At 43.3% G+C, this 23,603-nt stretch overlaps 1 protein-coding gene across 2 annotated transcripts; it reads left to right on the top strand.

Moving 5' to 3' along the window:
- Window positions 1-755: 755 nt before the first annotated feature.
- nr4a3 (nuclear receptor subfamily 4, group A, member 3) lies at window positions 756-23,471 on the top strand. 2 transcript variants are annotated; one of them, XM_039806524.1, is made up of 9 exons: window positions 756-1,176; window positions 4,252-4,422; window positions 5,464-5,545; window positions 8,746-9,581; window positions 14,417-14,546; window positions 15,299-15,462; window positions 15,574-15,773; window positions 19,237-19,415; window positions 21,615-23,471. In XM_039806524.1, exons 3-9 carry the CDS (start codon window positions 5,482-5,484, stop codon window positions 21,875-21,877), a joined length of 1,836 nt encoding a protein of 611 aa, XP_039662458.1. In that variant the 5' UTR covers window positions 756-1,176; window positions 4,252-4,422; window positions 5,464-5,481; the 3' UTR covers window positions 21,878-23,471. The 2 variants fall into 2 exon arrangements, with proteins under 2 accessions (XP_039662458.1, XP_039662457.1); XM_039806523.1 differs by lacking the exons at window positions 756-1,176; window positions 5,464-5,545 and adding an exon at window positions 3,383-3,645.
- The last annotated feature ends 132 nt before the right edge of the window (window positions 23,472-23,603 follow it).

Here is a 23,603-nt window from a genome sequence, read left to right on the forward strand (position 1 = left end):
GATGATGATGACAAGATAGCATGACAGATATTTAATATAATCTGAAGGCATCATTTATATTATACATCTGATAAAAGTTCTGGATGAAAAAAGTGTAATATTTGTTTCTAAAATATAGTAAAGTAAAATTATAATAAAATTGAAATATTCATGTGAAGTACCTCGAAATTGTACAATAGCCTACAGTAGCCTACTTGTCACCACTGATAGGCTACTCTTACGTTTCTCATAGAAAAAGTCAAAACATGTCTTTTGGCCTTTTATGTATGTGAATTTATAAGTGTACAGTGAAATTGAAGTCTTACATGTCTCTGATAAGATTTTTTTATTTTTATTATTAGTTTTTCAAGCCAATTCATATTTAGGTAAAAGTAAAGTTGTTTTTTTATTATAATGATAGAGTTTGGACTAAACGCCTACCAAATGCACAAAGTGTCTGCCTAAATCAGTAGGCTAATGGTGCAAGCTCGCCCGCAGGATCTCCCTCGGCTTCCTCACCTGCAAACATAAAATCAACCGTCTCTCTTGCTTGCTCGCTCTCTCTCTCTCTCTCTCTCTCTCTCTCTCTCTCTCTCTCTCTCTCTCTCTCTCTCTCTCTCTCTCTCTCTCTCTCTGGCTCCGAGAGCGGGGCTTATGTGTCTGGTACTGTGGAGGCAGAGAGAAAGAGAGAGAGAGAGAGAGAGAAAGAGAGAGAGAGGGAGCTCTACTTTGAGTGACGTCACCTCTCCCATGGCGTCACATTGACGTATCGCATACCAGCCGCTCTATGTGGAGGCTCAGCCCACATAAATGCACTATTTGACTTTCTCCCCTCAGACGGCGCACATAAACAAACCCGCGTTACAACTCCACACTTTGCAAATCACCCATCAGCACTGACACACTCACGGGAACGGACTCAGACACGCTCCTTTATACACGGGAGTTTTTTATTTTTTAATGTTCTGTTTCATTTTTTTTTTACTTTTTGTTGCCTACTTTAGAAAAAGTAAGAAGAAGAAGCTCTTTTGTCGCCGATGAACCCGGTTCCCCTGCAATATTACTGAGAGGTTTTTATAGACTATATAGGCTTATTCTCTCCATTAATTCGACTCTTGGTCATTATTCTGGACGGAAATGGGATATTTCATGCGAGGTTATTACCTCATGTAAAGACGGAACCGCTACAGCAAACCAGTAAGTAAATTGTGAATGAATGACTCTAATATTCTGCCGCCTAGCGCGAAGGCTAGGCTACTTGTTAGATTGCCAGACTCAAAACCTAGGTTATTAATGTATTAATGTATACACATGTGTATGTATGTTTATATTACTTAAATCATACATATGTCATGTTGAATCTATAACCTACTCTAATATCATCATCTGTGTCTGATCTGCCCAACTTTGTGCGTCTAACCTGTTGATATGTCAAAGTCCAATACGCTGTTCATATCGTCTATCCCTGCGTGGTGTCTCCAAAGAGCAAAATTAAGATGAATTTGAATTTAATTTGCGGTGGGAAGGTATCATATCCTTTCTGGTTGTCATGGAAATGAGATGCCTCTCACTCACAATGAATAGTGGAGTCAGACGCACTAATGGTCTGAGTGGAGAGTAGTCTAACCTACATTCAGGCAGGAGCTGAGAGAGAGGAGAGTTAAAGCTCTTTGATTTCATGCCATTTGTGTTGTTGTTGTGTTTTTTCCCCTCATGTTAGATGTTCTGGGGTTGGATGTTGTGCTGTCAATGAGTAATTTACATGGTGTGTTGTGGTATATTGGGTGTGTTTGTTGTTTATACATTGTCACTGATATGCCATGAGTAGGCTACTACAGTTGGCTATATTGTTTCACAAATGAAGCCATACAGCATTATGCTTCTTCTTCGGATTAAAGCTCCACATAAAAGTGATTGATGTTTTCCAAAAAGCCATATAGTCTGAGCTGTTGCCTGGTGGCCAATCGCAAATGTCAGCTGTCTCACTGTCTACTGTCTCTGTGAGCATACGGTCTCTCCTCCAGTTGAACGCAGGAAAAACACCCTTAGCCGTTCACCATAATGCCACATGAAATTTCTGAAGCCCTCTGTGAAGTAGACTATTTCCTAGAAACATCTGATGGCAACACAGACACTGAATTCTATAGCAGCTGCCAAAGCTCTGGGCTATCCGTGTTATGTGTGATAAGAAACTACCACTGCTGAGTTCTTGAGTAACTTTCTTTTTTACCTTTCTTTTCTTTCACACACTCAGGTTTACGCACGCACGCAACCGCGCACGCAGGAACTTCTGACAGTCTCCCTCTCAAAGCTGATTTACAGTACTCACATATTTCTCTAGTCTCTCCTTTATGTCCTCTCTTTTCTCTGTCTCTGTTTGCTGGAAGCCTCGCGCTGTCCGGGGTTATTGGTGCGAGGGGCTACCGGGGGCTACCGGCGCTCCGGGGCGCGTGCTTTGCAGCTCTTATGTCGTTCTCTTGGTTACCGGTGCGCGCAGGGCCAGAGCCCCATCGACCGGCTCGGCCTGAGAAGAAAGCGAGAGGAGATCTGTTCGCTTATTTAGAAAGAAAAAAAAAGACTCAATGTCTCACTTTGCATAAACATAGGCTATATATATATATATATATATATATATATATATATATTTTTTTTTTTTTTTTTTTTTTTTAGTGAATATGGTACTATTTTCACTGTTTTAATTGTCCACAAAGGCTGTGATAAAAGCACATTTACGCACATTTACGCTTTTAACTTCATAAGCTTATGAAATAATGAGGTTATTTTCGCTTGTATCAATTCTTATTTCTACTGCTGCCATAACCAAATATGCGTAAATGTTTATTTCTGCACTCAAATGGTTCCACACAGAATTGAATAATGACTTAACTGTTCCAAATCAACCCTAATCAAATAAGTGTTAGGCCTACAGCCTGACTTGTTTGATTTGTCTTTCCCCCCTCTTTATTTCAACATATGCGAAGGCTCTGTGGGGCATTGCATTGTATAAAAGCCGTATCCTGACTATGGAGCCATCAAAAGAGTTCACAGAGGCTTCTGTTTCATCTCAGAATTCAACAGAATTGGAGAACAAGAGTTTGGAGAAAAGTGCTGCTCTATCACCAAGTGGACGAGTTTGATCTGTTGACACAAATATAAGAGATGACAGTAGGCTGCAGGTACCTGTAGCCCTGAGAGTCGGTTATGGGGGCTGTGGCTTGTCAACAGACAGTATTGAGATCGAGTGGTCTTTCGACCTATCCGTATCCCAAAGGGTCTGTGTCTGGCAGTGAGATATAGCGTGTGTAGGCTATATGAGATAGTGTGTATGTATGTGTGTGTGTGTGTGTGTGTGTGTGTGTGTGTGTGTGACAGAAAGGGGGCGCTCTGGGCCTTGAAATCTAGCGGCCATGGTGCGCTCTGCTGCAGTGAGTTGGCGCACGGCGCACAAGGGTCCGCTGGTTTGGTTTCAGGTCCGACTCTCACATGTCTAGATCTCTCTCTCTCTCTCTCTCTCTCTCTCTCTCTCTCTCTCTCTCTCTCTCTCTCTCCCTCTCTCTCTCTGAATGAACCCTGAGCATACGAATACGGCGGTGATCAGAGGCAAGAAAAGCGATGGCCTGGAGGCACTGGCACAGACTGCTTTTATAAAAGTTGTCACTTCTGTAGGTCTGTATTTGTAGAAGTTGTTCATAGTTTTTAGCCTGGTTGAATTTGTCTTTTGTAACGCAAAATCTAAATTATAATAATAACGTCGCACAGCTTGTTAGAATGAAAGTTGTCGCCCACGTAAGTGTTAGTCTTGAAATGAGCTAAAAGTTCTCAGTTGTGGTTCATAATATTCCCTTTGTAGCATGGATTCAGTGTCATATTTAATGCCAAAATTTGGTCTATGTTTCATTTTAATGTATAAATGTGCCTTTTACGTTGTCTTCCAATGGACCTTTCTGCTTCTTTTCATCCGATTTGCTGACTTTTTCGCAAATAATTATCTCTTTTTAGTGTAAAATCAATTGTTGCTTATCGATTTAAAATGTACCAACATTTATCTGGGTTCAAATGTTTTGAGGTGGTAGGAATGTTGTTCAATCCAACCTCCAAGAATGTGCTAAATGAAGTTTAGGAAGGCAGTGCTTATCGGGAAAAAATGGTAAAACTGCATTTATGCTTCCCTGATTGAGTTGTTATATTGCTTATGATCATCGCTGAGTGGAGATGACGGTTATTCAGCCTGCCGCCACATCACTGGCTGTAACCAAGACATCTCTCCTCCAGACACAGGTTCGGAAGAGCGCGCCCAGCCGAGCTCGGAGCCCCGGCAATCGGACACTTCCTTTACGACGCCCGCCGAGTCCTCCTCGCTCCAGGAGCCCTGTCCCGGTCGCAGCCACGCCACCCCTCAATCCCGGACACTCAGCACCATTCAGCGCGAAGCTCTTTCACCAGGTACGGACCCCAACCCTTCCGTTTTAATTTCATCAATTCTTTTACTTTCTCTTTCTTTCTTTCTTTCTTTCTTTCTTTCTTTCTTTCTTTACTTTACTTTACTTTACTTTACTTTACTTACTTACAGTAATCTCTTTTCTCAGATGATGCTTTGTAAGGGCGACTGTTGTGGCTGACAGTTTGTTTTTGTGTACCTATTGTGGTGTGATTGGTGTCTGGATATGTTTTATTTTAGGAAGAAAAAAGCCCAACAGCCCCCTATTGTCAACTTAGAGGTTAAATCCAGAAGTGAACTTATAGCCTAGGATATATTTGAGCTTCTGTATACTGTTATTAAAATTCAACAGCAAATCATAGATCTTTTCTTTGTGCGCGAGAGTTTCAGTTCGTGTGTCCGTGTGTAGGCTATGTGAGTGTTTGTGTGTCGGCTGGCAAGTGCGGACTGAGTTGACATTTCAATCATTAGACGAACTGGCAAAAATAAGAGACTTCTGAGACCAGGCACACCTAAATCCAGAAGCTGTGGGTGAATCACATAAGGTCATAGACATCGATACTCCTAATGACTCAACAATGTCTTCAAAAGCCTTTATGACTAAAACAGGGCAAATTACGGTTATATTTTTGTATGGTTTTAGTTATATATGTTTTATTTTTTACTTTTTCCTGAACCTGTCAAATGAACATTCAATTTCCACATAATGTAATTGTTGTCCTGCATGGATAAATTAAACAGATACTAAAACCTTCAAATAAAAGGCTTAAATATATATATTTAACATAGGCTATAGTCAGTGGTGCAGTGGTGTCTCTTTGCTTCGTGTGTATGTGTGTGTGTGTGTGTGTGTGTGTGTGTGTGTGTGTGTGTGTGTGTGTGTGTGTGTGTGTGTGTGTGTGTGTGTGTGTGTGTGTGTGTGTGTGAAAATCACTTTACTTAATGTGTGAGGCTACTGAATTCAAACAATTTATCTCATAATTCACATACAAAAAAATCCTGTGTTTTTGTATTTATGTCTGAAACTTCATGTTTTTATTTGTTAGATCTATGGCATTCTGACAATGAACAAACGCACTCAGTTATTGGAACAGCTGCAGTTTGTCCAGTTGAAATGCACACCTCGAGGTTAGAGACTATTTCCCTTCACCTCACTATGCTGCACCACCTGTGTCTGACTCTGCTTGGGATATCTGTCCTCTTGCTTGCGTACACACACACACGCAAACACACACACACACAGACACACACACCTGCTTGCATGTGTAATAAAGACAATCTGTGGTGTTGGAATGTAGAAGGTTTCCTAGGTTTGCTTCCGTGGCATAAAAATACACTCAACGTATACAATTCTATTTGTATTGGTGAGTGTGTGTGAGAGGGTGCACGTTTGTAAGCATGGGTGTGTGTGTGTGTGTGTGTGTGTGTGTGTGTGTGTGTGTGTGTGTGTGTGTGTGTGTGTGTGTGTGTGTGTGTGTGTGTGTGTGTGTGTTACTGTGAAAGCTAGGCACACCATCAAATGTTAAGCACCAAAGAGGATGACACGTTTTGCAGACACAAGCAGTTTTACAGGTTCCTTTTAGGATAAGGGTGCATGTTATTGGGGTAATGAGCGTATACAGGCTCGTGTTGACATCTTGAACATCATAGGTGATGAAAACATGTGGTCGTGCCTTTATGTGTGTATGAAAAAACAACTTATCATAAGCGTCTTTCCTCACCTCACACACACACACACACACACACACACACACACACACACACACAGACAAACAAACATCACAGTCCATACAGTTTGAAGTAACTTTCAGCTGCCAAGTAGACTCTATTTGTTTTACAATATTTCTCAGCCTCTCTCTTTTTGTCTTTCATCTCTTTTCAGGCATATCAACTGAAAAAGTTTTGTATTTAAAAGTTTATGTGTGCATATAGCTGCTGATAAAATATTGTATATTGCAGATGCAATAACACATGCACACACACGTACGCACACACGCGCACACACACACACACACAAACACACAAACACCCAACACCCAACACTGATCTGAGGCTTGACCTAATGACACAACACAGAGAGCCACAAAGTTCACCACTGTAGCTCCTCCGCTCACAGTTAGATTTTTTTTTATTTTCTCTTCTTTCTCTGATGCCTCTAATCAGTTGCAAAAGTACTTCAGGTATAGCCCAGAAAGGCCCCATGACGTCCACAATGCTGCATGTGTTTTTCCACGTGGGTTAAAGAGCTGGTCACTAGTAAAAGAAAAGAAAACATGATGACGTCAAGCATACGTAGGCCTAGAGCTTGACTCATATCCTCAATTGAAAAAAAATCTTGCATCTTAATATTACCATTAAGACATACCGTAGGTTTGCATACTATGTCTGGTGTACTTAATAGTTAATTTTGAGGACAGTAATCTATAGTCAAACTTTAATTTTACCAAAGAAAATTGTGGTTTAAATGAATTGTAGGATTTTTAGGCTTTATGCTGTCTTTTTTTCTCACCAGGTCAAGTCTGAGGGGTCAGCTCTCTTTTTACCTTTTGTCTCTAACACGAACGAACGAATAAATAAACGAATAAATAAATAAAGATGAGCGTCCCTCATATTGTTTTTTTTTCTTAATTAACGCTTTGAGTCATCCTTTTGTTTTTCGAGCCCCCACAGCCAAAACGCATTCTGCCCCTCAGATATAATTTAATTGTCTTAGAAGAGCTCAAATGAATGTGTCACTCAGTCTGCTTCCGCCATGAGTGACATTAGTGTAGGCTATTAGGCATGACCGCAAACTAAAAGTTGTAGGCTTTTTTTTTTTCAAAATAATTATTAGCCTGTAGAAGAAGAAGAAGAAGAAGAAGAAGAAGAAGAAGAAGAAGAAGAAGAAGAAGAAGAAGAAGTTGCAGGATTTTTATCTTGTTAAAAAAAGAATGGAGCCGCTTTTTATGTATCACAACAGGAAATACTAGTCTGAAGACTAATTCCCTGACCGAGCCTGATTGCGTCCGTTTGGATGGTGGTATTTGTGAGGGCTTTGACAACAGCAGGTCCCGATAAGTCCCGTATTTGACTAGACAAACATGACGCGCGATTACGGCAGAGCGCGCGCATGCTGGGCGTCAATGGGAGCAGCGCTGTGTTGACAGTTCCCTGCTCGACGAGCGACGAGCAAACACCACAAAACCCTGGCTGCGCTGACACTCATGACTGATTAGCCCGCACACACTCATCATGCACACACACACGTGCACGCTCAGAGGCATGCACGCAAACGCAGGTGGAGTGATTACGTAAGGGGTTTGATAAGCCATCACCGTATAGTAGGCTACACACACATAGATGATGAGGTAGTGGCCTGCTGCTGTGGCAGAATTAAATCAAGGGGAAAAACTCAAGACATACCGACTGGCGTCTACAGAAGTTAGAGGAAACATATTTGTCTGTGTGTGTGTGTGTGTGTGTGTGTGTGTGTGTGTGTGTGTGTGTGTGTGTGTGTGTGTGTGTGTTGTGCAGTAAGCATCCAGCACCACCATGGGGTTCCATTATTATTTAATGTTATCTCATCTGCTTTGCCATCTGACTAACCAGAGTACAGCCACCCACACACACATGCAACACAAACCCTACACACACACACACACACACACACACACACACACCCTGGTCAAAGATACTTCAGCATATCAGTCTATAGAGAGTGGGTCGGATCTTTGCTTTGACTGCTTTGCCTTAGATTTGCACACTGATGAACTGCAGCTTCACTAACTGAGGTAACAGTGTGAGAATCAGCCGTGTCTGGGGTTGTGTGTGCATGCTCCAAATGTTTCTACTTATTCGGTGAAGTGCAAAAAGGGTTAAAGCAGGAAATTGAGTAAATGGAAAGATTTTCATATTCCTTCAAAGGTGCATTCAGAAAACGTTGAGAACATTGCGAAATTTCTGACACCTCAAGAGCTGAGAAAACGGCCTGTTCCAATAGAGCTGTGCAGAATTTTTTAGTCATGTACTGTTTAATTGTTGACCCTGTTTAGCACTACTCTTGTGTGCATGTGCCTCCAGCAGAGTCTGTCTTCATCCTGATTTACTGAAGGGTTGTTCCTGTACTGTGCTTCTGTGGGCAATCTCCTTCTTCTTGAAGTCCTGCTTTTATTTTTTTAAATCAGTGGTTAACTAATATGTAATTTCCTTACTGACTAATGATTGTTGCCGTACAGCTATACTCTACTAACAGCATTAAAATGCTTTTTGAATAAAAAATGTTTTTAAATACACGTGGTCTGATATGCCACGCAGCTCTGACCTATGTGTGTGCTCTGTGTCTCTGGCAGACATGCCCTGTGTGCAGGCTCAGTACGGGCCCGCCCCTCCAGGCTCAGCCTACTCTGGCCAGTCCTTTGGTTACCAGGGCGACAGCTATAGCTCTGACCTCATGACCCCTGACTACACCAAGCTGGACCTGGGTGGTGGTGAAATCTCTGCCGCCGCCACCACCTCCCTCCCCAGCTTCAACGTCTTTGTGGAGGGGAGCTACGAGCCCAAGTCCTCCTGCCTCTACCAGATGCCTACACACAGGCATATCAAAAAGGAGGAGGAGAGCTACCCAACTGCTCCGCCACTGGAGGCCATGGCCTCTTCCACCATGTACTTTAAACAGTCTCCCCCCTCCACCCCCACCACCCCATCCCTGCCGCCCCAGCCTGGCACCTCCTTCCTGTGGGGGGGCGCGCACCCCCTGGCCCCTCCATCACACCCCCACTCTTTGGGCTCCAGCCTGGAGACGGGCCCCCTTAAGTCGCCCCGGTTTTCGCACTTCTACCAGCACTCGCCGCCCCACAGTGGCGGCAGCATCAGCGGTTACGAAAGTCTGGGTGGAGGACTGGTTCGCACCTCCTCCTCTTCCTCCTCCTCCTCATCCTCGGTCTCCCATCCTCACTGTCCACCCCTGGAGCAGCCCATGTACCAGCTGCACCGTGGGGCCGGAGGCAGCAGCCTCGCCTTCCGCTCCCTGGCTCTTGGGCCCTGCGGCCCCCTACTAGGAGACAGCCTGCCATCGCCTCCCCCACGTGGCCCCCAAGGAGAGGGCACCTGTGCGGTGTGTGGGGACAATGCGGCCTGCCAGCACTACGGCGTACGCACTTGTGAGGGCTGCAAGGGCTTCTTTAAGGTAAAAACCCTCAAAGCAAATAAGTCATGTACGAGTATTACTCCAAAAAGAAGATGCCTTGTTGCAGTTTCAAGCTTTCAGTTTTACTCTTAAACCCTCATCAAAGCTTAAAACTACCACGATGCCTCTGTCCATTTATGGAGTAACTCTACTTCTATATGTTTCTTCTTTATATTCCTATAAGTATTTTAATGTACCCACTCCTCTTGTCCCACCAACAGACACACAACCAAATGCACACACTCACATTCATATGACATTGACATTCCACCTTAAATATCACAGAGTATCTGTGAAGTAGCTGCAAACTGACTGACGTATTTTTTTTGAAACTATTTACTTACATTTGCCTCGCTCCCACTCTGCACCCGTATCTGCGCTCTCTAAATCTTCTTGAGAGTCATCATGAAAGCACAACACACCCACAGGGGTCGTCTCTCCCAGCAACCAAGTGGGCAACTTGTGTGTATGTATGGTATGTGTGCGTTTGTGTGATTGCTTGTGTAACGTGAGAACTCAGGATGATAAAAACACACGCTCTCACTCAGACAAACAGGGAAAATTGCTGTCCACGCTTGATGCTCAGCCTCTCAGAAATAAAGTGTGGTAAGAGTCCAGTGGAAAAGGAATTCTCCTTGAAAGCAACGTTTCTTTTCAGATTGTTTAAAGAGAATCGGTGGCCACTAAATTAAATTCACTGACATAATACATAATACTGACGATATGAGTCAGTTTGAGATTTGGTCCTTCAAATGATTCAATCTAACACTACTCAACTCTCTGTCTCACTTCCCATGTTACCGCACGTGCTCACACACACAACTCATAGTTTAACATCGCAAAGAGACAGTTTTTAGTCAGACAGATTTTTTCTTTTTCCTTGTGCACGTCATAAAACACAATAGACATAACAACAAACTTTCTCCGACACATGCATGTGGTACATTACCTCATTCGTTCAAATAACAGTACTCACACTCAGCAACACTGAAGTAATTTCTTTGCACAGTTTTTGCATTTTAACATTTTCCGGCACGCTTGTTAAGCATTCTATTGGTTGCATGAGACAAGAGAGTGAAATTAAGAGACAGCAAGAAGGAGTGTGCAAACACAGAGGTAATTGAATAATGCCTCTGGTAGGTGGAAATGAATTATCCTTCTTTTCAATTAGTTTCACAATTTGTTTTTATTTAGTAATTAATGAGAGCAGCGTCTGGTGGCAGCAGGCCGCGGGCTGTCTTCTTGCTGCAGCGCTCAGCAGCCACACAAGACTGTCAAACCTCACTATGTTTCCTTTACACACACATGCAAATGCAACCAACCATGCACACACAACATATGCACACAACCACATGTTCATTTCGTACAGGAGAATGTACATGTTTTTCAGTCTTTTTCACCCTGAATCCAGGATGCAACAGCAGACACTGAAGAATGCCTTTCACACACCTTTCATATTCATATTATCAGGCACATCGCCTCCATTATCTTGATGGTTTTATTGTCCCCCTAAAAAATATTTTCCTGATTATATTTAATTATCCCTGAATAGTTATTACACATTAAACCATAGAGGCTTGCTGTAAATTGTTGTTATTTCATTAGTCCAATTTGAGGCACATTTTCACTGCAAATTAATTTTAGCTCTGGAACCAATATTTTGTTCTTTTCCTGTGTTTATTATTTTTGGCAGAATAATGTAGTCCATTCAGTGGATTCCATTAATTTAGTGAATTCAAAATTAGATTTAAAATAAAAAATTAAATCTGCATCTCAGCTGTTAGTATACATTATGCTAGAAACAAAAGACTGACATTAAAAAGTGACCTGTTTTATGCACCTACTGTCATAACCAGTGAATTATTTTGGCTGTGCTTTTATTAGTCAAAATACACGGTCAGCTCAGCTCATTGCACACCATTTTTTTATTTTTCAGTGCTTGCACAGCATGCAAGTCATTAAAAGATTGGGAGGTGGCACTCTAGTGGTAAAAGAAAACTGGAAATCAAAATGGTATTGTGCATATAACTTTATCACTTAAATGCACATATGATACATATAAGTTGAACATTTCATTCATTCAGGAAATGCAACCAGATAAACAGACATATCTATGTGTAGGTGCATGGCTTAGCTTTGAATCAACTTATAAAACTTAAGTCAAGTTTTTTTTTCCATAAAGAAAACAATAAAATCAGCTCAGAGATACCTACACATATTTTATTTCACTACAAACTACCCTTCCTCTACAGACAGCAAGAGAGATTTCCTCTGATTAAGAAGCAGAGGAGAGGAGGGGATAGAGGAGAAAGAGGGAGGAGAAGGCGGAAAAAAGTCCCCAAAAGCTTTTAATTTAAGCCAAATCTATTAGCACATGTTACATGTCAAGAATCTGCCTCTGAACACCTCCATCACAACACCTACAGCATGTGAGCTTCTGTCAGCGTGTGTGCGTTTGTGAATGTGCTTTCATATAAATCCTCAACTCTGACTGTCAACGTCTAACTGAACATTTTTTTCACTTGAATTAAGTCCTTGCCTACACAAACATTACTGCCACCTCAAAATTTCAGTTCCTGATGCCGAGCAAATTTTAAATGTCATCATAGTGAAATTCAGCCACTAATATCAGGGTATTACAAGAGAGATGAGATGAATTTAACTAGAACAAATTATACTCCACGCTCTTACACACTCACTCATACACACACACACAAACACACACACACACTGTAGGCTGGCCTAAATAGGTACGAGAAGGGTGTACAGATTTGCTAGCCATATTGAGATAATTTGATCTGACTATCAAAGAGTTAGTTACAGATTAGTTACAGAGTATTAGCTCTGATATGTAGTGTCTCTGCAGAGACGCCAGTCATGCCCCACGCTGCTTATTAGAAAGCAACAAAGTCACAAGAGCCCCAACCACAGACACACACACACACACACACACACATACACACACACACATAGCAGTAGAGAGAAACAGGAGACAGGCCAGCTCATGAGAGCTTAATTTATCAGAACCTTAATTGATCATTTCAAAATCAGGCTTTTATTGGAACCAGCTATCTCATAAATTAGGCCCTGAGGTCAGTGAGGGGAAGAACCTCCCCCTCAACCAACCCCCAGGGTCAACTTAGCTTACACCACTTTCACCTGAACCCACAATGTGCTGCAGAAACAAAAAAGATAAAAGAAAACAAGCTTATTGCAAAAGATGACTTTGAAGAAAAATGAATCAAGGTTACCCTTAAAATCCAAACCTCAAAATATCATTACACTCAAAAAGTTGACAGAACACAAGCATGTTTAATTTGTAAAAGAAAAAAATGTATTTCATGTTTGTGTTGACCCTGGTGCATGTGAATGTGTAAATAAATGTTAAGGTTTTGTGAGTCATCCAGCCTGTCATGTAGCTTTATGTTTAGTTTGGACTCCCACTAAACGCATGCTATTTTCCCTTAACCACATTAATGACCATAACTAACTTATCCACGCGCGCACGGGTCACTGACCATTGAAGGGATAAGAGACATTCAGAGCGATCTGCGGTGCCATGGCAACGGCTCTCATCCGGCGCTGGCGCCCATTACGCGCCAGTTCCGCACTCGCGCCAAAGCATATGTAATAATTGGTGTGTTATTGGTCTCCGGGGGGCACGGGCATGTGTGGCGCGAGGGGTTCCTAATTGGATTTATTTGTTTTGATGTGTTTTAGAGGCGTTAAAGAATAGGAGAAGCTGCGACACTTTCCGTGTGTTCCGTTGAATTTACAGTTTGTTCTGGTGCTGTCTTGCCCGAGTGGACTACTGGAGTTACAGCATGACAGAGTATTAATATAACCACTTTACAAATGACAGCAACTATAGTGTAATTGTAAGCTTTTTTTGGCCAATGTTATCGTTTCGTTGTAACATAATCTGTGCACCTCAGGCAAAGGTCTGCCCAAGAGTTTTGATTGGCAACATGCCCCAGGAGGCCTCAGGTGCCACAGAGTTACACAAGCATTGATAGTATAGATCTGTGGTTTGTTTATATAAAGATTATATAAAGATTAATGACATACTTTAAATATTCTTCTCATGCATTCTCACACTGTAGGCTACTATAATAAATGAAGAAGCTGTAGACAGTGTCTAACTGTGAAAATGCCTCTAATTCTGCTCAGGGAAGTTTTTATTGGGTAATTACACATTGAGAACAGTTGACTTTGTCTTTTTACACAACTTCAGCCCCAAGCGCACGGGATTGGCCCTTTGGTGTGCGCGACTGCGCGCACGGGAGCGGACAGGCATGCACTACCATCTCTGTTATTATTGTCTTTCATCCACGCGGGGAGCGCACCCGGCCCCCACGTGGCCCGTTTCTGATTTCATTTTAATAAGGTCAGTAATAATCGCGCGAGCCAGCCGAGGAGAAAACAGCTCCCGCGGGGCCCATTGAGAGAGGCGCGATGAGCGAGGCCCCGGAGGTGCCACGAGCCGACCCGCGATCTTCACAAACAATCTGATCACGCAGCTCCTACGGCCGCTGTCCTCCTGTCTCGCGGGACCCGCCTCGGCACGCCACGCGCTCGGTCCCCATTGTCAGCTCCGGCGCTAATAAAATTGTCCCTCCTGCAGGCGAGGCTTGTTGGAAAATTAATTTTATCTAATTATACTGATGTCAACGCCGCCTTTCAGCGCGTAATTAAAATCTGACCTGCGAGCTTCTGCTTTCATTCTTTGATAGGGAAGGGGGAAAAAACAGAAATTGAATTAAACAAATCAAATATTAGGTGGCTGATTGTGTTTGGAGGCTGATTATCGGAATGCCTTTTCCTTCTCTCCCCAGCGCACCGTGCAGAAAAACGCCAAGTATGTGTGCCTGGCCAGTAAGAACTGTCCTGTGGACAAGAGGAGACGCAACCGCTGCCAGTACTGCCGCTTTCAGAAGTGTCTGAGTGTCGGCATGGTGAAGGAAGGTAAGAGAAACGAAGTGACCACACACACAGACAGGCAAGCACACACGGATAGTGCATGACCTCCAGTCCATGATGATAAAGTTTGTCTCTGCAATCGGGGTTTAATAGGCCGGTAATGACATGGCCTGTGGCAGCATCACACTCATCCTTGGAGCAGTACCTGTCCTCTGGTGGAGGAACAAAGTAGAAAATACATTAGTATACCAATTAGTAGCCTACCTGTCACCTTTTAAACCCTGAATCCGGATGATTTTAAAGATCTGAAAGAGACACAAAGGTAAACATCCTGCTTAAACTTTCTCACACTGGCTGACAGACTGTTGCTGCATAGCAACAGAGATGTTTTGCTGATGCGTAGCATGGCACTCTTACAGCCCTCGTTTCTCACCTGTTTCACAACACACACACACACACACACACACACACACACACACACACACACACACACCACACACACACACACACACATATAAATGCAGACAAACCTGCACACTTTTCTATCCCGTTAACACGTGTGCAGCCCATAGAACAGCTCCACTGCCATCTGCTGGCTAGTGGCCACCTGTGTAGGAATTTTGGGATGGCTGGAGAGCTCCTTTGGAAAAGCCTTGGTCATGATTCTGCCGCAATACAATACTGCTAACAAGCCTATCAGTTACAGAATAGAAGTTATGCTGCATACATATTACCAGATTTAACTGAACAACCGCTTCATTATTGCCTGTTGTCTCCTCTCTTTCTCTGGTTCACAGTGGTACGTACTGATAGCTTGAAGGGGCGCCGAGGCCGTCTGCCTTCCAAACCAAAGAGCCCCCTGCAGACAGAAGCGTCTCCTCCTTCTCCACCCCTCAGCTTGCTCTCCGCTCTGCTCAGGGCTTATTCCCACTGCACGCCCCGTGACCTCGACTACAGCCAGGTAGCCCCAACACCCCTTTTTTCATTTTTGTCAAAGAAATGCATGCGTTCAGTGAGAAATATGGCTTGTTTGGAAGTTTTCTCAATCATTTATCTCTGTCCCTCTCCACAGTTCAGTGCTGCAGACCCTCCCTCCTCCTCCTCAGATGCGGAGCACATACAGCTCTTCTACAGGCTGCTCACCATCTCGATGGAGACCACGCGATGCTGGGCTGACCGGCTGCCCGGGTTCTCCGAGCTTCCGCGTGACGATCAGAACCTGCTCATAGACTCTGCCTTTCTGGAGCTGTTTGTCCTGCGATTGGCTCACAGGTAAGAGTCTGTTTTGGTGCCAGAACAAAAAGCAGATGGATGAAAACTTTAGCACATCTAACTTCACTTTTTAAACTTTATACGTGCATCCAAAACTTCCTCCACAAGATTTCAAATACACACTACAACTTTATCAGAAACTTTACTTCTTTTGGCATCGGAACAACAGGCAGTTAGTATCCTTTACCATTACAGTACAGTGTGTACTGTAACAGTGCTGGCTAAAGCTGTGTGCTGCTGTGTCGGTGTATCTCCACAGTAGGAGTGGAGCTGAGTAATCGCCATATGAACCAAATTACGAATGGAGTCTGTAGCTATGACAGCAGCTACACCCACAGAGTTCCGCTCTGCTCGTCTGATATCTGACGCACAGAGAGCTCTGTGTGTGTTCTGCAGGCTAAAACTGTGCTAACATTGTGGACTGTGAACTGACAGATCAATTCCATCTAAAAGCTAGTCAGCTGAGAAACTGAAAGGGGCTGTTATGGAAGGAAATACATATTCAATTCAGCTGACTGGAAAAAAAATGGGAATCGACTTAATTTACCTGATGCGTCCAGTGTGTGTGTGTGTGTGTGTGTGTGTGTGTGTGTGTGTGTGTGTGTGTGTGTGTGTGTGTGTGAGAGAGAGCTTGTGTCGCCCGTTGATACCTGTGGTGCCATTATGACTGCCCTTGCCCATCTTTGCCTCAGAATTGCCCTGGGTTACCGTTCTGCTCTAGTAAGGCATGTGGCTGGTTAAATTTATGGGGAGGACGGGGGTTGGACTACAAGCTCATCCCTTTGTCTGCGCTGTCGTCTAGGGCAGAAAACACAGTCACACACACAAGCACACTTACTCACACACACTCACGCACACTGATGATGTAGAATCCCAACTTTCTCTCCTCCTCCCAGTGTATGTCCAGGTGCAGGGTGGGTAGAGGATGGCTGGTGGCATCACAGTCCCAGCAGGAGGGGGATCAGGCTGGGACTCTGACTCACGCTAAACGGTGGACTAATAGGGGCCTCTATCAAACACACACATGCTCACAGACACTGTTCATCTTCCCACCAGCCAAACTCCCACGGAACAGAGGAAAACACACACAAACACAGCACTGTCTTACTTTGTCCGTCTTCTGTGAGAGCAAAGGATGCAGTCCACGCTCCCATCTCATTGTTGACGTAGCCCTGCAATGACCCGGTGCTGAACTCGGATGCCTTGCGGACCCCTGCTCAAGCGTATGTCTGTATGCTTGCGTGAGTGTGTGTATGTGTGTGTGTGTGTGTGTGTATGTGTGTGTGCTCAGTGTGTGTAGAGTAAATTTGCTCCGCTGTTCTGGGCCGGCATTGCTGTAAGCACCCCGTTACCAAACAGTTTCTGTGGTTATTGGTTGATTACCCTGGTGACAGTGTAGTCAGGAGTGAGTGGAATGTGTGGCAGACATCCAGCTGTGTGTGTGTGTGTGTGTGTGTGTGTGTGTGTGTGTGTGTGTGTGTGTGTGTGTGTGTGTGTGTGTGTGTGTGTGTGTGTGTGTGTGTGTGTGTGTGTGTGTGTGTGTGTGTGTGTGTGTGTGTGTGTGTGTGTGTGCTTGTTTTTAAGAATATGTTTTGGCCATTTTTTGCCTTTATTTGACAGTGGCGAGAGACAGGAAATGTGGGGAAAGAAAATAGGGGAATGACATGCAGCAAACAGTCCAGCCTGAAATCAAATCAGGTGATTGGCTATCAGGTCGCCCCTGTCTGTAGTTGTACTCATATGCTACTATCAGACAGGGGTCAAATTGTATTTTAAAACTCTTAGTAGTAACTTAGTTTATCTACACATACGCATCCTCTTAAATCTCTAGACTCGTCTATCACTCCGCCTTGAGATTTATAACCAGTAATGTCTATGGTACAAATCATTTTATTTTATATGACAGGGTTGGATGGTCTTCACTCCAAGAGAGAGACCAGAGACTCGCTAGTATCTCTCTATCTATAAGGCCCTTGTTGGAAAACTGCCATCTTACCTTCCAGAACTACATTGTCATTCAGAGGGACATTATCAGACTTGTTCTGCTGGCTGGCTTTTACTTGTTCCACGAGCTCGGTCTAAACTTGGAAAAACTGCTTTTAGTTTTAATGCCCCTGACTCGTGGAACAAAATAAACACTTACTTTAAATCAACTCACTTGTGCCTTTTGGACATTTTAGAAATCTTCTATTTGTAATTGCTTTACATAGTTGTATTTCTGCATCCTGGTTGTCCTGATCATCATTTTTAATGCATAGTGTCAAAAAGCATTGTTCACAATTTTATTTTAGAAATTTCAAATATGCACATATTTTGTGATGGAAAAGCTGAATCAAATATTTGAATCTAAGATAAGAAGACATTGAAATTTGGTCAAAATACAGTATTTGCACCAAAGCAATGGGCAGATCGAGAATACACCATAACTTTGAGACTCTATAATTTACATAAAATATTGAAGCCAACTAAGGGGGAATTTAATCGAAATGTCAGAGTTTCAGGGGTCAAAATACTACGACCATTAGCATAAAAAAACTGTATCAGAAGTAAAGGAAGTAAGATGGCTAGTTCTGATCGTTTTTGTGTTTGTTTGTATAATAGTTGAAAGGTATTTTTGGCTCTGTATTACTGACAGAGCTGGTGCTGTGCGAGAGCATCTGTGTGCATGTGTTCTGCTGATAGTGGGTGGAGTACCTCTTTTAAACTGCAGTAAGAATAATTAGACATAAATAGTACTTCATCCTCCTCTCATAACTACTAAACCAATGTTTGTGCGGGATGTAATTTGAGGCTTCCCCTGTTTTCACTACATCCCCCCTCTCTCTCTTTCTTCTGTCAGCTGTTTTTCAAGTACACACTTTCTGCCCTTGTCCTGTCTTCTTGAGATCTTCCACCTAAACACTTTTTCTAGCTCTCTGAAGAAAGCCACACTCTTCTTTTAGACAGTAATAAACACTCGTCATAGCCCTCGCTCCTTCACTGCTTGTTTTCTTTCCCTCTCCTCGGTGGTAAAGGAGTGGGATGTTGTGTGTCGTGAGTAACTGATGGCTAAATACATCCGAGAAGCCTTTTCATTTCCTCATTAAGGCTTTGTGTTTCCACTGCACACCACAGCCTGTGCACATTAAAGCCATAACAGTTTACCTATCTGCAAATACACGCACACATAGAGCAGCCCTCTGCCCTAACCCCTCACCCCACCCTGCCGAAAGGAAACACAGGAATGTTTTAAAATGCTATAATTTGGAAAACACAAACTTAATCAGCTACATGCCTGTGTTTGATGTGTGTGCCGTTTGTGTGTGAGTGCACACACTGCCAGGTTTTCTCATTGTTTTTATTGTAACTGTTTCCTTGCCCCAGTATCACAAGCCATTTTTACAATACGTGAGGGAAAACGCAGCGTTTCATTGGAAGCGAGACCTAACCAGAGTCTTCATCTCCTTTTCCCTCTGTGTCTCAGGTCGATGCTGTCAGAGGATAAATTAGTGTTCTGCAACGGCTTGGTGCTGCACAGGTTCCAGTGCCTTCGTGGGTTTGGGGAGTGGCTAGACTCCATCCGGGACTTCTCCACCCACCTCCAGAGCCTAAACCTGGACACCTCGGCCTTCGCCTGTCTGGCTGCCCTTGTACTGCTCACAGGTAAAAACCAAAGCAAGTAATATCAGATTTCAGATCTCAAAATCAAAATCAGGAGAAAAAGAAAAGAAAAAGATACAGTATATATGAAATTGGCAAAAAATAGCAGCCTGTTTTCAGTCCACTGCCTTCTGCCCTATACACAAACAAATCATACAAGCTGCTCATGCATAAATATATTCGGATACACACAAATCCACACACACACACACACACACACACACACACACACACACACACCTTATTTCCTTTGTCCAGAGCTTTGCCCGTTGGGGGATTCAATGTGACAGTGTTCAGGTGGATACATCCACTAACGTCACACATACGCTAAAAGACACACATGTGTATGCTTGTTCTCGCACATCTCTTCCTGAAACAAGAACCTGATACCCAGGAGCACCTGCTGCACCTGCCACACACCTGGCCCTATAATCAGTGCGCATGTGTGAAAAATGGAGTGAGAGTCACAGCTTTCTCTGCGACCACACGTCAGAGACAAAACAGAAGAGACAAGAATTTAGTGGTCAGTAAAGTACATTAGAAATGCTCACCTGGTTGGGCGTGCGCCCCATGTACGTGGGCTCGGTCCTTGTCTCCCGTTTCTCATCTCGGGCTGTCCTGTCTATTAAAGGCCTAAAATGCTTCCAAAAAAAAAGAAGAAAAAAAAAGAAATGCGTCAGATATAATCAATTACAAATGTAGCCCAAGGTGACAGAGGACGCCTTTACAATTAAGTGTTCACATTTCATTTTTTACACCTTCACGTCAGAGTCAGAAACTGTAGCCTATATAAGTGTGTAAACACCCCCCCCCCCCCCCCCCCCCCCCCCCTCCCCCCCCCCCCCCCCCCCCCCCCTTTTTTTTCTTTTTTTCCTTTTTTTCTTCCTTCTTTTTTTTTTTCCCCCCCCCCCCCCCCCCCCCCTTCTTTTCCCCCTCCCCCCCCCCCCTTTTTTCTTCTCCCTCCTTTTCCCTCTTCTTCTTTTTCTTTTTTTTTTTTTTTTTTCTCTTCCTCTTTTTTTTTTTTTTTTTTCTCCTTCTTCTTTTTTTTGTTTTTTTTTTTGGGAGACTTACTTAACTCTGTGCCTGATCGACCAGCCCACCGCAGTGCACAGCTCTGGAATGGCGTCTGCGCTGTTCTCAGTGGCGCTCTGCCACCTCGGCAAAGCACACAGCACACTGCCACGACAGAACCACCAGAGCCACCAGGCGATCGACCGCTTCAGAGTGGCCTGTGCAGAAAGGCAGTCATTGATCCCTCCCTGGGAGCTCGTGCACATAGTGAAAAAAGGGGATAGGGAGAGCGGAGAGAGAGGGAACGAGAGTGTGTGAGAGGTCTGAAAGCCGCAGTGAAAGGAGGGCTGGAGTGACTCTGTGGCAGCAAACACAGAACAAACAAAAGAGTCACATAAACAAACAATAAATAAGCTTCAGATAATAGATACCTCAAAGTGAGACCGGTCTTAGTGACAGCCTCCCTGCAGAACGGCTTGTGTGTGTGCCTGTATATATATATATATATATATATATATATATATATATTTATGTATATATATACTGTATATATGTGTGTGTGTGTGTGTGTGTGTGTGTGTGTGTGTGTGTGTGTGTGTGTGTGTGTGTGTGTGTCTGCGTGCGTGCATGCGTCTGTGTGTGTGTGTGTGTGTGGGGGGGGGGGCTGGACACCCTGTTCTCTGCAGAATGAGTTAGTGTCACATTAAGCCTGATACGGGTGCCACAGGAGTTGCTATGGGCAGCAGTGTGTGTGTGCATGTGTTTCTAATTTCATTTGGCTGCTCACAGGGCCGAATAATCAGTTAATTGTTGAGCACTTTTGTTTCTGTCAATGTCTTAAATTGCAGGGACAATTTGTGTGTCTGTGTGTGTGCAAATGTTTATAAAAATGTGTGTGTGTGTGTGTGTGTGTGTGTTTTGTGTGTGTGTGTGTGTGTGTGTGTGTGTGTGTGTGTGTACAAGGGGCTTATTAGGTTAGACTGTGTATTGATCTGTAGTGAGTGAGACAAGTTAAGGCCTTTTAAGAACATTAACCATACGGGCTAATGAGGTGGAATTCAATATAAAAGAAGATGTAGCAAAGGCTCTATCAGCTGAATGACTTCTGTGTGTGCATTTGTTTTTTCCGTGGATGTCATTTTTGCCGTTTAATGTATTATTTTCATAACGTCTCTGTCTGTCTATCCACAGAGCAAGTCCCAGGTCTGAAGGACTCAAAGCGGGTTGAGGAGCTGCAGAATAAAGTGATTTGTTGTCTCAGAGACCACCTGGGTTGCGGCCCTTCTTCCTCCTCGTCCAAGGCTGTGCCCCCTCTGAGTCGTATTCTGGGTTTGAGGGCAGAGCTCCGTTCCCAGAGGACCCAGGGTCTTCAACGAATCTTCTACCTGAAGCTTGAGGATCTGGTACAGCCCCCTCCGTTGATTGACAGGTTCCTGGACACTCTTCCCTACTGACGGCCCAGGCTCAGCACATGTAACGTCTTGTTCAGCCCCCCCCCCAGGAGCATGCACACACATCCAGAGAGAGACTTGCTCCCCACTGACTGATGCAGAGCAGAGAGCCAATCAAATGCTTTTCAACAGGGCAACCAATCAAGAGCGCCTTTCACTCAAACAGACAACCAACTAAACGCTTTTCACCAGTATAAAAGACAATTACTCAAATGCTTTACCAGTTTTTATTTGATCCTCCTGTTTTTCTCATGTGGGGGAGGATGACGAGGCTGAGATGGACGACAAAAAATTACTTTTTACTGTCCTCTCTCTGTCTGGGTGGCAGCTCATCCAGCAAAAAATAAGGACAGTTTATGAGTACTGTGTTATCTGTGTTTTGGCCTGACTCATTCAGTCAGAGGAATTCTTTTTAGTAAAGAGAGAAGGGGTTGTGTCACTGTGTTTGAATGTTTTCAAAGCTAAAGATGTCCCAGTGAAACACAAGTCACTGTGTACTCTAGTTCCTTCTGCTGAAAGAAGAAAGGGGGCCCTTTTTTATTCTGAAATGTATTGATATGTCAGAGGTCAGACAGCGTAAGCATAAACACGCAGAAACACAGATATTTCATGAACACATGGAAGTGGCTGTTGAGTTGGGCTCTTGATTCCAAGTGCAATTTCTTAAATGCTATCTCACCACAAAAGGAGGAGGCTGAGATGGAACGGTTTAATTTCAAACTCTAAACTATTTTAATACAAAGATTTGTCCTGTACAGTCAGTATAGCTGAAAGAAAGAGGGACAGTCTCCACCTGGCTTTAGAAAGCAGAGGAGATACTGTGCACTAACGATTGATGACTGAGTCACCTAGACTTGAACTTGCTCTAGTATGTTTTTTTTTTATTAACTCATTTTTAAATCTTAAGTAGGAGTATGGAGGAATGAACATTGACAGAAATTGGCTTTTGAAGCACTTACACCCTGAGAAGGGCTAGAAGCACAGACACACACCCTAACTGCTCCCCTGGAGGACGCCTGGGAGTCGGGGGAGCGGAGGGTGCTCGACAGATAGCTGTATGTCCAGGGGTGAAACATTCCGCAGTCATGTTCTTTTCTATTTGTTTCTATTGTGGAGGCCGTGTGAGAGTGTGGAGGACATGGTTGCATACTGTCTTTGTGTGTACGCTTAGAGAAGCCAGGATCATATGCATGGTGTGTTATAAGCTGTCAAAAGCTGCCATAGCCTGTCAAAACACCTCGATCTGTGTTTGTGTCTCAGACTGCGGCTCTATGGGGATCTCCCTGGGCCACCACCACCCACTCACACTCACGGCAGCAGTTTGAAATATGAAAAAAAGCAAATTATATAGATATAAATATATATATAAATATATATATACAAAACTAATATTTTGAAGTGTTTTTAGCTTTTTCAAATATTGTGGTACGAGTTGTGCATTGTTTTTTGAAGAAGAGAAACAAAAAAGAAAAAAAAGTTGCTGTTTTTCAATGTCCCTCTTTGGTTTGAGTTTCCTGTTATTTTTTTCTTTCTCTTTGGTTCACTGGATTTTCTGTTCAGCACTTTGAAATCATAAACTAGTTCTGATTATTCTGCCCAACTGCGTCCTGTGTTTTTTTTAATTAAATGGCTTTCACTCATATTGCAACAAAAAAATTAAACATTACAGTGATTCAAGGTTCTTTAAAAGTAAACAAAAGAACAAATTTGAGCTGATTTTAATCAGAAT

The sequence above is a fragment of the Perca fluviatilis genome, chromosome 7, assembly GCF_010015445.1.
Source record: "Perca fluviatilis chromosome 7, GENO_Pfluv_1.0, whole genome shotgun sequence".
NCBI lineage: Eukaryota > Metazoa > Chordata > Actinopteri > Perciformes > Percidae > Perca > Perca fluviatilis.